Source organism: Anolis sagrei, chromosome 2 (assembly GCF_037176765.1).
Source record: "Anolis sagrei isolate rAnoSag1 chromosome 2, rAnoSag1.mat, whole genome shotgun sequence".
Lineage (NCBI taxonomy): Eukaryota > Metazoa > Chordata > Lepidosauria > Squamata > Dactyloidae > Anolis > Anolis sagrei.
Window position 1 is genome coordinate 197,140,281 of NC_090022.1, and position 14,998 is coordinate 197,155,278.

At 43.2% G+C, this 14,998-nt stretch overlaps 1 protein-coding gene across 1 annotated transcript in view; it reads left to right on the forward strand.

Annotated features, from left to right (window-relative positions):
* Nucleotides 1-1,960: 1,960 nt before the first annotated feature.
* SCNN1A (sodium channel epithelial 1 subunit alpha) overlaps nucleotides 1,961-14,998 on the forward strand; it is a 34,536-nt gene continuing 21,498 nt past the window's right edge. Inside the window, exons 1-3 of the mRNA XM_060762656.2 lie at nucleotides 1,961-2,086; nucleotides 11,822-12,230; nucleotides 13,323-13,578. Of these exons, the coding sequence (XP_060618639.2) occupies nucleotides 11,836-12,230; nucleotides 13,323-13,578 (651 nt within the window). The 5' untranslated portion in view covers nucleotides 1,961-2,086; nucleotides 11,822-11,835. The remainder of the gene's footprint in view (nucleotides 2,087-11,821; nucleotides 12,231-13,322; nucleotides 13,579-14,998) is intronic.

The window sequence follows — 14,998 nt, forward strand, 5'->3', positions numbered from 1 at the left end:
GTTCAGTAGTGTTTAATGAATGTGATGAAATTGTACATCTATACTTTGACCAATTGCATATTGTATTAAAGGTACACATTTTTGGATTCCATAGAATAGAGCCATGGCAAGTAAAGCATTGTGAAACTGATAGAAACATGTAAAGTTGGTTCATTTTTGGTTTAGAGGGATGATGTTTAAATCAGTCCCACCCACTCCTTTCAATAGCAATTTTCCAGCTACATTAGAGGCTTGCTTATCCAACCTTTGATAATCCAACGTTCTGTATTATCCAATGCAGTCTGCCTCCCGCCCAGATCCACAGCTGTTTCAATACATTGTGCTGTTTTGATCTAAATTAGTAAATACAGTGATTACTACATAAAGCTACTGTGTATTGAACTTCTTTTTCTGTCGACTTGTTGTAAAACATTATGTTTTGGTGCTAATTTGAAAATCATAACATAATTTGACATTTAATAGGCTTTTCCTTAATCCCTCCTTATTATCCAACATTTTCGCTTATCCAATGTTCTGCCGGCCCACTTATGTTGGATAAGTGAGACTCTACTGTATATGAAATACATCCAGATACAGGGACAAAGGCTTGTTGTATTAGTGAGTTGGGTAAACATGGAGATGGAGAAAACAGTGATACAATAAAAAGACATAGAATCATAGAATCATAGAGTTGGAAGAAACCTCATGGGCCATCCAGTCCAACCCCCTACCAAGAAGCAGGAAAATTGCATTCAAAGCACCTCCAACCAGGCCTGTAGCGAGGGGAGGGGAGGGGTTCAACCCCCCTCCCCCCGAAATTATTCATATTTTTTAAAAAACCTGGTTTACTCATGAATTTTAACTGATTAATCAAATCCCCATGCTAGGTTTATGAGATGCAAAAAATTAAGAGTCCCTACAGAACTGCAAGCACTATCTCAAGCAAATATTGACAATTTATTCACACTGTCATTACTTGCAGCAATAGTCGATGTAGTGAAGCAACCAAGTTGGGTGTGTATGTGTTGAATGCTCTCATTAAGGAGGCCAGACTTGGTGGAGGTGGTTGACAGGGGCGGAGCTGCAGGCTATTGAAGGCTGCTCTGCCCCCTGCTGTGCTCTTTGCTTCAGCGTGAGCGAGGAGGCAGGTTTCAAACCCCCCCCCCCCTGAAAATTTCAACCCCTCCTGAAATGTTTTTCTGGCTACGGCCCTGCCCCCGACAGATGGCCATCCAGCCGCTCTTTAAAAGCTTCCAAAGAAGAAGCCTCTACCACACTCCGGGCCAGAGAGTTCCACTGCTGAACAGCTCTCACTGTCAGGAAGTTCTTCCTAATGTTCAGATGGAATCTCCTTTCCTGTCGTTTGAAGCCATTATTCTGCGTCCTAGTCTCCAGGGCAGCAGAAAACAAGTTCACTCCCTCCTCCCTATGACTTCGTCTCACATATTTATACATGGCTATCGTGTCTCCTCTCAGTCTTCCCTTCTGTAGGCTAAACATGCCCAGCTCTTTAAGCCGCACCTCATAGGGCTTGTTCTCCAGACTGTTCATCATTTTAGTTGCCCTCCTCTGGACACATTCCAACTTGTCAATAACTCTCTTCAATTGTGGTGCCAAGAATTGGACACAATACTCCAGGTGTGGTCTAACCAAGGTAGAATAGAGGGGTAGCATGACTTCCCTGGATCTAGACACTACATTCCTATTGATGCAAGCCAAAATTCCAGTAGCTAGTCAATCAAACTATGAAACCATTCCCTGCAACTCAACAGTGCACATGTATCTTTTTTTTTTAAATCATAATGTGTGTGGGGCATTGTTCTTTTCTTTTGTTGCCCACCTCCTCCATCTCTCTCTCTTTCTTATCCAGCCTTTTCTTCCCTCGACTGTGGTCTAGCGAACCGAGACACTGCTGTTTCTGTGGCCACCGCTGGTGCTACAACTTTCCCTTCATCCCAGCCTCTCTCACGGGGGCGGGGAGAGCAGGGAGGGCCAGAGCAAAGTAAGTTGCTAGACTGATCTGGAAAGGAACCAGTTTAATCCCAACCATCAAGAAAGGGGAATTGCCAGCAAGGCAGAGAGAGCCTTCAGAGATCAAACCCCAAAGGTAAGCAAAATAGAGATCTCTCTTCTGGATGGGATACCCCAGCTGGGGAAGCAGCCCTTTGTAGAGGAGGGGAGCAGGACTGAAGCATCTTCAAAGACAAGATGTAAGAGGTTGGCGTATAGTCCCATTTGTGATACATTTATTCGGGGACAAGCAGAGAGAGGGAGGGAGGTGGGCAGGCATTGTGCAGGTCTGGGGAAGGCAAGGATGAGCCAGTGGAGAGGCCAGGAGAGGGATGCACCTGGATACAAAGAAAGGGAGAGAAAGGTAAGGGACCACAATATTCCTCCAGGACAACAAGTGTTCCGTCACTCCAAATTTCTCAATGAACAGGGTTGCCAAGTGTTTTGATTGCTGGTACTTTACCAATGCCTTAGCAACAGCCAGGCAAGCAGGGATTCAGCCAGCAACTCATCATTTTCTCATCATCTGATCTCCACACTAGCAGCCTGTTCACTGCTGAAAGGTTGTCATGTCAGGCTGATCTTTAAAGAGATAGTAGTGCCAAGATAATAGTGGCAAGTGTACAAATAGATTCCTTGTCCTTCTAATCCAACTCACCTCTGATTCCTTGTATCCTGTTTCCACTGGGACATTGACTTTCAAACTGTCTGTAACCAACCTCTCCCCCTTCCAGGATGAAACGCATTGCTCTCTCTCTTGCATCAAGGGGAGTACTCAGCACATTTCAAGTCCTCAACATCTCTGTCTCCCTCCCCACTTCTCCCCCCTTCAGCCTTCTTGGCCACTTATGGAGGGAACAGAGCTTGTCTTGTGTTTCTTGGGATATTTTAAAGCTCTAAGTTCCTAGATTTTGATTTTGCGAGGCAGAATTGAGGCAGGTTGTTACCGTTTGGTTTTTATTTTGTTCTTAGAGCCAAGGAAAGGTTGCACTCAAAACCTATGGATTAACGCCATCATCACCACCCCCAAAACCAGTCTCTCAATAGAAAAGGTTTTATAGCAGAGAAGCTGTAAAGAAGTGGTCCTTGTTCAGTTTTCCTAGCTTTATTGCTGAAATCCTCCTCAGCCCTGACAACTTCTACTCCTCCAGGGCAGGCATGTAGCGGGGGGGGGGGGGGGGATTCAGGGGCTTCAGCCCTCCCCCCCCCCCGAAATTCTCATGGTGGTTCGCAAAAAGGCCTTACTGGTGCATTATTTAAACTGTTATGTTTATTCATATCATGATCTGATCACCATACTCACTATATCCCATATGCATGGGGGTATTGGGGTAACGATACAAAAGGTTTGCTAGGGTAGACCCTCTTTCACTCAGATTCAGCCCCCCCCCCCCCCCGAATCGAAATCCTGGCTACGGGCCTGCTCCAGGGAACTCATTTTCCTCATGCAAGGATCAAATGTGAATGTGCCATATCATTCATTATTTACATATCTTTCTTGTTAATGTCTGTGGAAATGGAGTGGATGGAACTGGATCTTCTCCCACTTACCTGTCTTCACTCTGCCACCATAGACAAGCACTTTTCTACCATTCTGTCCCGTATATGCTAAGTATACCCAGGCTGGCAGAAAAGGCATAGCATATAACCGCGTTTCTCAACCTGGGGGGGGGGGGGGGTCACAAGGAGGTGTTAGGGGGGTCGCCAAAGACCATTAGAAAACACAATATTTTCTGTTGGTCATGGGGGTTCTGTGTGGGATCTTTGGCCCAATTCCATTATTGGTGGGGTTCAGAATGCTCTTTGATTGTAGGTGAACTATAAATCCCAGCAACTACAACTCCTAAATGTCAAGGTCTATTTTCCCCAAACTCCACCAGTTTTCACATTAGGGCATATTGAGGATTCATGCCAAGTTTGGTCCAGATCCATCATTGTCTGAATCCATAGTGCTCTCTGGATATAGGTGAACCACAACTCCAAAACTCAAAGTCAATGCCCACTAAAAACCTTCCAGTATTTTCTCTTAGTCATGGGAGTTCTGTGTGCCAAGTTTGGTTCAATTTCATTGTTGGTGGAGTTCAGAATGCTCTTTGATTGTAAGTTATCTATAAATCCCAGCAACTACAACTCCCAAATGACAAAATCAATCCCCCCCAACCCCACCAGTATTCAAATTTGGGTGTATAGGGCATTTGTGCCAAATTTGGTCTAGTGAAGGAAAATACATCCTACATATCAGATATGTACATTACAATTCAGAAGAGTAGCAAAATTACAGTTATGAAGTAGCAACAAAAATAATTCTATGGTTGGGGTCATGACAACATAAGGAACTGCATTAAGGGGTCATGGCATTCGGAAAGTTGAGGACCACTGGCTTAGCGGATTGGAAGCAGGTTTGGCATTGGAGTACTTCCCTCGTACTCACCCATTGTTTTATATACACATGCTTTATGCCAAAAAATCCCTTCAGAGTATTTTCTTCGGCACTTGACAGTACATATCATCCTCCCCCTCCCACCACATGCACATATATAACAGATGCTGGGATAGTTGTAGTTAGTATCAGTCCCATTTAGGAATCACTTTTCTTTCTTCTTCTTTTGTTTTCTGTTTGTATTTCTGATTTTTTAAATTAATTCTGTAAAATTAAAGGTGATGGCCCTGTGGAAGGATAGGCTGCTGCCTTTCAAAGACAACCCTTACCTCCCGTGCACCCTGCATAATTATAGCACTTTATAATGGAGTCTTGGGATTTATAATTTACTGTGGCACCAGAAGTCTCTGATAGAGAATATTAAATATTCCACAACACTACAAATCCCAGATGTGCACAGCATTGAACTATGGCAGTTAATGTGGTGTTAAGTTGCTGTTCCAGGCATGGGCAAATACTCTTGCTTGGATCTTTTAAGTCTCTGATTCAAATTTGGGGTACAGTCCAAAACCTGCCTGTCCTATGGCCATGCTAGCTAAGGGATTCTTGAAGCTACAACATAAAAAAGTAATGTCCATGCATACATTGCATGCTAAGAAAGGGAGAACCCTTCCCACTTCGCTCATGAGCCAAGTATGGAATGACCCAATAGGCTGGCTCTTCCACGAGGTAACCACCCCATGCAACCAACTAGAAGCAACTTGCAGTTTCTCAAGTTGCTCCTGACATGAAAAAAACACCAATTATTGGAATGAATTCTTAGAACAATTCTGATCACCTGACCCTCTGTGCTGCGTATGATTTCTATAATAAGATCATACGCAGATGATCTTATTATAGAAGCTAGCATACCAACCCCAACTGGCAAAGGCCAGTTCTAGCCATCTCAACCATCACTTCTGCAGAGTCCTGAGGGATCTGTAAGCTGTGAACTGAACCTTCCAGGGCATTGCAGGTGCGTCCAAGATTCTTTGTGGAACATCTTCACCTGATGCATAACTACCTGTCGTGGAGTTTGAAAGATCAAAGGAGCCTGCCTCAGCCAAATGAATGAACAGCCCCATGAAGGAATGCAAGTACTGCACATGGGTGTAGAAAATGTGGTATGGGATGAATCTAATACCTGTGAGAAAGAGACCTTTGTAATCCAAGGGAGAGAAACAAATAAGATCAGGCGACTGGAATGTATTAGGCAAGGAGGGAGGGAAGAACAGGAGAATGTTGACACCTGAGTCTAAATCTATGAGGTAGTGTATTCCACCATAGAACAATGCTTACAATAAAAAAGTTCTTTCTGAAGTTCAGGTGGAACCTCTTTCCTTGTAACTTGAATCCATTTGTTTATGTTCTAGCCTTTGGATCAACAGAAAGCAAGCTTGCTCCTTTGGCTCCATGACGTCCCTTCAGATAGCTAGCATGTCATCTTACTTAGGCCCCATTTACACTTCCATATAATGCAGTTTCATAATGTAATTTAACTGCATTGGACTGTATTATATGGCAGTGCAGACCATATACTCATATGTTGCAGTTTGATGCAGTTAAATTGCATTCAGAAACTGCATCATATGGCAGTGGAGATGGGCCTTAGTCTTCTCTTCTTCAAGCTGAACATATACATCCCCTATAAGGCTGGTTTCCCAGATCTTTGATCATCTCTAGTTACAGTGGAACCTTCACTTAAGAGTGTCCCAGCTTAAGAGCATTTTGAGTTAAGAGCTGTTGCTCCGCCCGGGTTGTACTTTTACATAAGAGCAGCATTTTCAGTTAAGAGCTTGCACTAGCCATAGACAGAATTCTAGTGCAAGAGTACAGTGTTTTAGGGCTTCAAGGGAGCAGCCTCAGTGCCTCGTGCTCTTATCCTCTGTGGGAGATTTCTGTCTGCTTTGTTCTTGTCCATTTTGGGAAACTTTGGGTTACTTGATTTTCTGTAGTTTTTATTCCTGGTATGGTTTGCTTCATGAAGAGAGAGGGGGGAGAGAGCAAGAGGGGGGGGGAGATTGGAATGAATACAGTATCAAGAAAATGGTGCTTCTGCCTCTTCACTTTGTGCTTTGTGCTTCCTTGCCACAACTTTGTGCTTCTACAATTTTAAAGCTGATCTTTTTTTTTATTGTTCTATGTGAATGTGCATTTATACATTATTTGTTATTTATAAAGTACATTTTCTTATTTTAAAACATGTAACAAAAAAATTGGAGGGCTGATTAAAAGCATTTCAATGAGAAAATTCACTTTGAGATAAGAGTGTTTTGAGTTAAGAGCTCGGTCACAGAAAAGATTGAACTCTCAAGTTAAAGTATCACTGTTGTCAGCTTTTATTCCATTATTCTCCCATAATAAGGCATAAGACACCTTAAAAACACAGTATGCCATATTAATATTACTTTTTAAAACTCTATAACAGTTAAAGTACAATTAGACAAATTCTGATTTAAAATGCAAGTTAAAAGGACAAGCTAAACAGCATTAAAGGCTATTTAGACAATTAAAATAAAAATTATCGACACCCCCCCCCCCCCCATTAAAAAATGTGCAACGGTTTTCTGAAAGTATAAGCAAGCTTCTAAAGCACATTATAATGCAATATCAGTTGTAAAGTCTACTATCAGAAGTTTAAATGTGCTAGCATCAAGAATTATAATGAATACAGTGAAATCTATGAGAAGGGAACAAAGTGCAGAACATGTTTCCTTCTGCTCTCTCTGCTTTGTTATGTAATGAGAGGTTTTTTAGATAACCTGAAGCAGCACTCAATTTCTGATGGCACTTCAAAACAATTATCTGAGATCTGTATTTTAAAAATGTTTGAGAAATAGTTCCTGAGTCATGTACAGATATGGGAACAGGGCAGCTCAAACAGGAATATATCAGTAGGAGCTCCATTATTCACTGCTTGAACAATACACAATTATGGGTGGGTGCTGCACCTTTTCTGCCTGAGAAGTTTTAGTTCTGTTTATGTTTGGCTTTTTTTGTTTTTGTTGTTGTTAGATGCAAAGACAAAAGGTTTGAGACAAAAGTCTTGATGGAAAGGGTAGGTTTTCTGTAAGGATGCATAGCACAACTTTTGGCCCAGGTCAACTTTGCATATATTTTGCAGAATCACTTCTGCCCCATGTCTGTAGTTTGGGTGCAGGGAAGAATAAACCCATATGTTTCTATATTAATATATACTTTTGAACATGTTTATCCATGAACCATACATTTCAACATGTATCTGCTTTTAGAGTAAGCATTTGCAATTCTAAAGTAAAGGTAAAGGTTTACCCTTGACATTAAGTCTAGTCATGCCCGACTTTGGAGGTGGTGGTGCTCATCTCCATCTCTAAGCCGATGAGCCTCCTAGGTCATGTGGCCAGCATAACTGCATGGGGTGCCGTTACCTTCCTGAAGAAGCGGTACCTATTGCTGTGCTCACATTTGCATGTTTTCGAACTGCCAGGCTGGCAGGAACTTGGCCACAGTAGTCCACGCTCTGGTTACATCCCGTATAGACTACTGCAATGCACTCTAAGTGGGGTTGCCTTTGAAGACTGTCTGGACGCTTCCACTTTGTCCAATGGACGGCAGCCAGATTGCTAACAGGAGCGGCGCTCAGGGAGCACTAAACTCCTCTGCTGCACCAGCTCCGCTGGCTGCCAGTCTGCTACTGGGCACAATTCAAAGTGCTGGCTTTAGCCTATAAAGCCCTAAACAGTTCTGGCCCAGCTTACCTGTCTGAATATATCTCCCCATATGAACCATCTAGGAGTCTTAAAATCGTCTGGGGAGGCCCTGCTCTTGATCCCGCCTTCATCACAAGTACGTTTGACGGAGAAACAGGGCCTTCTCAGTGGTGGCCCCTTGGCTATGGAGCACCCTCCCTAGGGATATCAGATCGGCCCCTTCCCTTTTAACATTCTGAAAAAAAGCCAAGACTTGGCTTTTTAAGCAAGCGTTTGCAAATGCAACATAACAGACATAGGAAAAATGGAACGACTGGACAACACTATTGACAGTGCTTTTAACAAGGAGATTCTAATTGTTTTTATTGATATTGACTGTTTTAATTGGTTTTATATTTAAGCTAATTGATTTAATCGTATTTTATGTTTTTGATGCTGACTGTAAACCACCCCAAGTCGCCTGCAGGCTGAGAGAGGCGGCATATAAACATATTAAATAAATAATAAATAAAACTGGGCTAACCGCGGGAGCTCACCCAGCTCCCCAGATTTGAACCACCAACCTTTGACTGCTGTGGCATTCCTAGTTTTTCGCAACCAAAACAGAAGATACAAAGCACAAACCTAACTTGTTGGTATATGGCTTTTTTAGAGCAGTGGTTCCCAACCTTTAAGAGACTGTGGACAACTGATGCAAAAAAATTGGGTACATCATGGACCGTTGAGATCAATCAACCCATCTCCCCACCACCTGTACACAAAAAAATAAAATCGGTTTTTAAATAACTAGAATTTATTAATCATCATTCTAAATATATACATATACTTTTTATTTTGTGATATAAAGACAAAACATAATGAGATAAAGAAAAAAATAGGTGGGTTGTTGTAGGTTTTTCGGGCTATATGGCCATGTTCTAGAAGCATTCTCTCCTGATGTTTCGCCTGCATCTATGGCAAGCATCCATCCATGAGGATGCTTGCCATAGATGCCGGTGAAACATCAGGAGAGAATGCTTCTAGAACATGGCCATATAGCCTGAAAAACCTACAACAACCCAGTGATTCCAGCCATGAAAGCCTTTGACAGTACAAAAAAAAAGTGATTTTTGATCTTGCATTTCTTTACTAGGTGGGGAATCCTTGGATTGATACTGTTGCCCAATGCCTAGCACATGTCTTGGCACATAGTAAACTGGCTCTTGATAGTAGTAGACTCCTAGACTCCTGTTGGTACTCAGGCTTCAAGAGCCAATCTGGAAAAATGGGCTGAGAGTTCCTCTTCTGCTGGCCCAGCCAAAAGGAAAGAGAACCCACGTGCTTCCTTCTCTTCTCTTCTCTTCTCTTCTCTTCTCTTCTCTTCTCTTCTCTTCTCTTCTCTTCTCTTCTCCCTTTTCTCTTCTCTTCTTATGAGGAGCCAGTGATGGAGCATCCCTCAGCCCTTGCCTTCACTGAACTACAGGCTTTGACTGCCTCCTCCTCCTTGCAATCCAGCCTGCGAACAGGGCTTCCTTCCTTGCTTCAAAAGCAGGTAAGGAATGAAGGGTCCAACGTTACCGTAGCTGCTCACTCTCTTTTCCCATAGCCAGACCCTTCCTTCCTTATCTTTTATTGAGGAAGCTGTTGCCAAAGTGCCGTTTGCAATCACCTCCTTGCAACCCAGCTCCCTGCCACCTGTGACTGAACATGGAGCAATAGCAGCATCAGCCCAGGCAAGAAAGGAAGGATCCAACACTGTCATTCTTGCCCCTCCCTTTGCCCAATGTTAGAATCATAGAGTTGGAAGAGACCTCATGGGCCATCCAGTCCAAGCCCCTGCCAAGAAGCAGGAAAATTGCATTCAAAGCATCCCCGACAGATGGCCATCCAGTTTCTGTTTAAAAGCTTTCACAGAAGGAGCCTCTACCACACTTCGGAGCAGACAGTTCCACTGCTGAACAGCTCTCACAGTCAGGAAGTTCTTCCTAATGTTCAGATGGAATCTGCTTTCTTGTAGTTTGAAGCCATTGGCTCATTACGTCCTAGTCTCCAGGGTGGCAGAAAATAAGTTTGCTCCCTCCTCCCTATGACTTCCTCTCTCAAATTTATACATGACCCTCATCATGTCTCCTCTCAGCCTTCTCTTCTTCAGGCTAAACATGCCCAGCTCCTTTAAGCCGCTCCTTATAGGGCTTGTTTTCCAGACCCTTAAATCCTTCCTTCCTTCCTTCCTTCCAGGCTCAGGTGACAGGGGGCTGGTTTGCAAGGAGGAAATTGCAAATTCTGGCAGCAGCCTCCTCAAGAGCAAGGAATAAAGGATACAGCACTGGGCAAAGACAGGAGGGTCGTATCCATTCCTTACCTGCTCTTGAAGGAAGCCTTGTTTGCAGGCTGGATTGCAAGGAGGAAACGGCAGCAGAAGCCCAGAGATCAGTGAAGGTGCGGGCCAGGGATAGCTCCATCATCACTGGCTCCTTGTGAAGAAGCAGGAGAAGAGAAGGACGCACATGAACGCTCTTGTCTCTCTTTGGCTGGGACTGTGGGAAAGGAGACCTTTAAGCCCAAGTACTAACAAGAGCTAGGACTAACAAGAGCTAGGATTATGCCTGTGGAGGCCCTTCCTTAACTCAGGTTTTCTATGAAAGACCCCCATGGAGCACTTTTCTGTTTCTTGCAGACCAGTGGTTGAGAACCTCTATTTTACAGCCTCATCAGATGTGGTGATTTTTGCATCCTGAGATGCTTTCACCCCTCTTGGGAGACAGACTGACACAGGACCTCACATGACTTTATGTGACATCTGGTGTGTGAGGGTTGGTAAATGTGAATAAACAGAAGCTTTACCACAGTATTTAAATCAAGATATACCCTGCAGTATAATAAAGTGTCACTTAGACTTATGTAATAAGAAACAGTATCTTTACTTCAGTTCAAAAGTTCAAACAGGGCAACAATATATACAGTCCTTTGGAATTCACACAGAGAATATAGGAAATAAAACAGTCCTTTTAAATAGTCTTTAAAATATGCCTCATGCTTTAAAATGATCAAGCTTCAGATAGTTGGCAGCCAGCACTCTCTTTATTGTCCAAAATGAAAGTAGCAGTTAAAACCGTTGGTCTCAGCAGCAAGCTAGAGACAGCTGCCAATCAGAACTCTGGCTCCTGGCACACTCAACCAATCAGCTGCTGATACATCTTTCCAGTTAACCCATTACATCATGGCATCCCTTTTCAAATCCTCACACAGCATAGGCCATGCCCCCAATCGGGGTGAAAGCGTTGTCGGGCGTTTCCAGCCCAATATGGGAGGCTTCCCATGTTGTGCTGGCTCCAACGGAGTCCACACTGGGACTTCCCACAATAGCAAGATACTTTCCCCATGTGATGGGGAAAGCATTGCCAAGAGGAAGCTTGCACATAGGGTGACAGATTCACCCCACTTTCCTCACTAAAGCCCGGCAAAGCAGGACCCTTTGCCAGGGCTTTCTGATGAGGTTCTTAAAGACGCATAAAGCATTCCTGAATCTAACTTATAAAGAAGGAACTCAGAATTACTAAACTGGGCAATTAGTGTAACAAGAGACAGAAAGAAATGTGCTTCGGTTCCTCATCCTTGAGGAATCGTGATCCTTTTTCGCCCTAACTAACAAGATTTATGTTGCTACAATAACTACGAGCAGCAATGAAGCTTGACTGTAATATGAGACACATCAATTTTCAATCACTGTGAACACTTCTTTCAGGTTTATTTGTAACCATGAAGTCTGAAAATCAGCCAGAAGACAAGAGGATAGGAAAACTCAAACAAGAGGCAAACATGCAGAAAATGAAGGTAGCAGCTGAGGTGAAAGAAAAGAAAAAAGAAGAAAATGAGGCTCTTGTTGGGTTCTTCCATTCCTATCAGGAGCTTTTCCAGTTCTTCTGCAACAATACCACAATCCATGGGGCCATCCGGCTCGTATGCTCCAAGAAAAACAGGATGAAGACTGCTTTTTGGTCAATCCTCTTCTTCTTCACTTTTGGTCTCATGTACTGGCAGTTTGGAATTATCTATAGAGAGTACTTCAGTTTTCCTGTCAACCTCAATTTGAATCTAAACTCTGATAGATTTACCTTCCCTGCTGTCACACTGTGTACTCTGAATCCATATAGGTAAGCTTGATATTATCAACTATTGCAAAGTTGGGCTGTTGTCTAAATTACCTGGTTTACATTTTCCCCCTAGACTCCATGCTTTGTTTTGGATTCATAAATACTTAGGATCTACTAATAGTTAGGGTACAACCAATCTATGCTCTGTGGTTCTTAGTATATATATTCCTCCATTAGAAATAATACAGTTCTGTTGGATCACTTTATGGATGCAGTGCACTTCATCCAGCCTCGTTTCGTCCCACCACAAGCAAGCTATTGGTCCACTGGTGCATTATCAAATACCTTCTGTCCACTTCTGATCAAGATGTGGAAAGTCACTTTTCCAAAGTATTTTGTTCCCTTTAGTTGTTAAAGGGCCCCCTGGTGGCACTGCAGGTTTAACTGCTGAGCTGGTGAACTTGCTGACTGAAATGTTGGCAATTTGAATCTGGAGAGCAGAGTGAGCTCCTGCTGTTAGGCCCAGCTTCTGCCAATCTAGCAGTTAGAAAACATGCCAATGTGAGTAGATCAATAGGTACCACTTCTGTAGGAAGATAACAGCATTCCATGCAGTCATGCTAGCCACATGACCTTGGAGGTGTCTACGGACAACGCCAGCTCTTCGGCTTAGAAATGGAGATGAGCATCACCTCCCAGAGTCAGACACAACTAAACTTAATGTCAAGGGGAAACCTTTACCTTTACCATACTTGTTAAAATGTCAGAGAAATAATTTGTTGCCATTTCTCATTACAGTCTGTGCCACTTTCCAAATACATGTTGTTTCTTTTGGTGGTGAAAATGGTGGAAACAACGAACTTATATTTAATAAGGAAGTAACACAGAACAGGAAAGCTCCTGGCAAAATAGCCCTTAAAACAGTTAAAATGATTTGGAGAAATAATTAGAATGCTTTAATTGTTACCTTAGTTCATCCCCACTGGTTACATTCCTTTTAAAATGTAACTATGCCAGAAAGAACTCCACAAATGTAAATTTGTTCACATTACACCCTATTACTTCAAAGCTCTGTTCCTAGTGCAAGTAGTGCTACCTGGAAGTAATGGTGAAGAACCTGATCCTGAAAGCCTGTGTCCTTCCCTCTTATAGGTACAGCGCTCTTCAAAATGAGCTGGCAGAACTGGATCATATTACTCAAAAGACTCTGATGGATCTGTATAAATATGATATGTCCCAGGGACAGAGCAACTGGAAGGCGCAGTTCTCCCGGAAACGCAGCTCTCGGAGTCTGCACTATCATGTCGCTCGCCACTCATTACACAGACACAAGCGTGACAGCCAGGCCAGCATTGAGGACAACAATACTCAAGTGGACAAGAATGACTGGAAAATTGCCTTCTCAGTGGTAAAGATAGTTTCATTTCTCTCTAGCATACTTCCTACGCTGCTAGCTTCCAACCACACATCCATATCCCAGTTCTGGCATCCTTTCCTTATATGAGTCTCCCTCTATTGTTGTTTTGAACTCTAATATTTCTGCTGGGCCCCATGCTGTCGGATTTATTGCAGGATCATTTGTTTTACTCTATAGGTTACTATACAACTCAGTATCCTAAATCTAACAGTGCTAAGCATCTAAATCACACTAGTATGGGGATGAGATTACAAATCATAACTGGGTAACTGGTAGGCATGTGAGCTAAATTCGTTCCTACCGTTTCTACTATTTCTTTCAAGTCTTTGGAAGCATGAAACAGGATGCCCCCTCTCCACCCAAAAATCTGCTCAACATGAAAGCCAGCTTTCGTATGCATCCAAACTTGCCTCCTTGCCTTGGAAAGAGAGTGTGTGTGTGGCAGGTAGGCAGGCAGGTCTGGAGCTTGGCTGCAGGTGCACTCCAGGCCTGCCTGCACACCCCATCACACACACACACTCTGAGACTGTGGCAGAGCATGTGTGGTGGGGCATACAGACAGGAGTAAAAGGTGCTTGGCTGCAGGTACTGACAGGCACGCACACTTTCCGGGCCTGCCTGCACACCTTGCCACACATGCACTTGTTTTCCAAGGAAAGTGCCTACAGCCCAGCGCTTCTTACTCTAAGAGTAGAAACAGTAGGTGCCAGGTAAGGAGAATGCATGGTGGGAAGGAGAGCCAATGGGTGGGAAGCCTCCCACCAAAATTGTCCAATTTTGGGCCCCTAAACAAAATAACCAAAAACAACCCTCCCAATTTTGGGAGGCTTACCAAAAAAAACAGATGGAGCCCCCCAATGAAAGCCAGGACATGAAACGGGACAAGGTTTCCCCCGAATGCACATGACTAGTGCCCGGTGGATCCATTGCTGTTGGGATTTTGCTACCATCCCTCCTGCAGATACACCAAGATACCTGAACCAAGTTTGGCACTAGAAGAGGTCAGTTTCGGCCTACACAAGGTTCAAAAAGATATTGAAAGAGACTGTTTTTGGAACCAGGGTTTTACTTCTTAGCAACGGTGATCAGATTTCTTTAAAATGTCAATGCTGCAATTAAAATCTATGAATGCCTGTTGCAGTTATAGACTACTGCTGATGTTTAAGATGTTGTTGGATTGCAGTGTACATCTGCTGTAGCCAAACATGCTAAGGATGACCGCAGCAAGAGAATTTGGAGAACTACTTTTGAGAATGATTAAAATTGGAACATACTGTAGCTAGACATGATTGTGCCCAGAAAATACACTTGGCCTCAGAACTTTATCCCACCACTTCTCAGTCATGGACATCTCCAACACATTATTATATTTATTCTTTTTTTTAAAAAAATACCCCTCTATCAGTAGGTA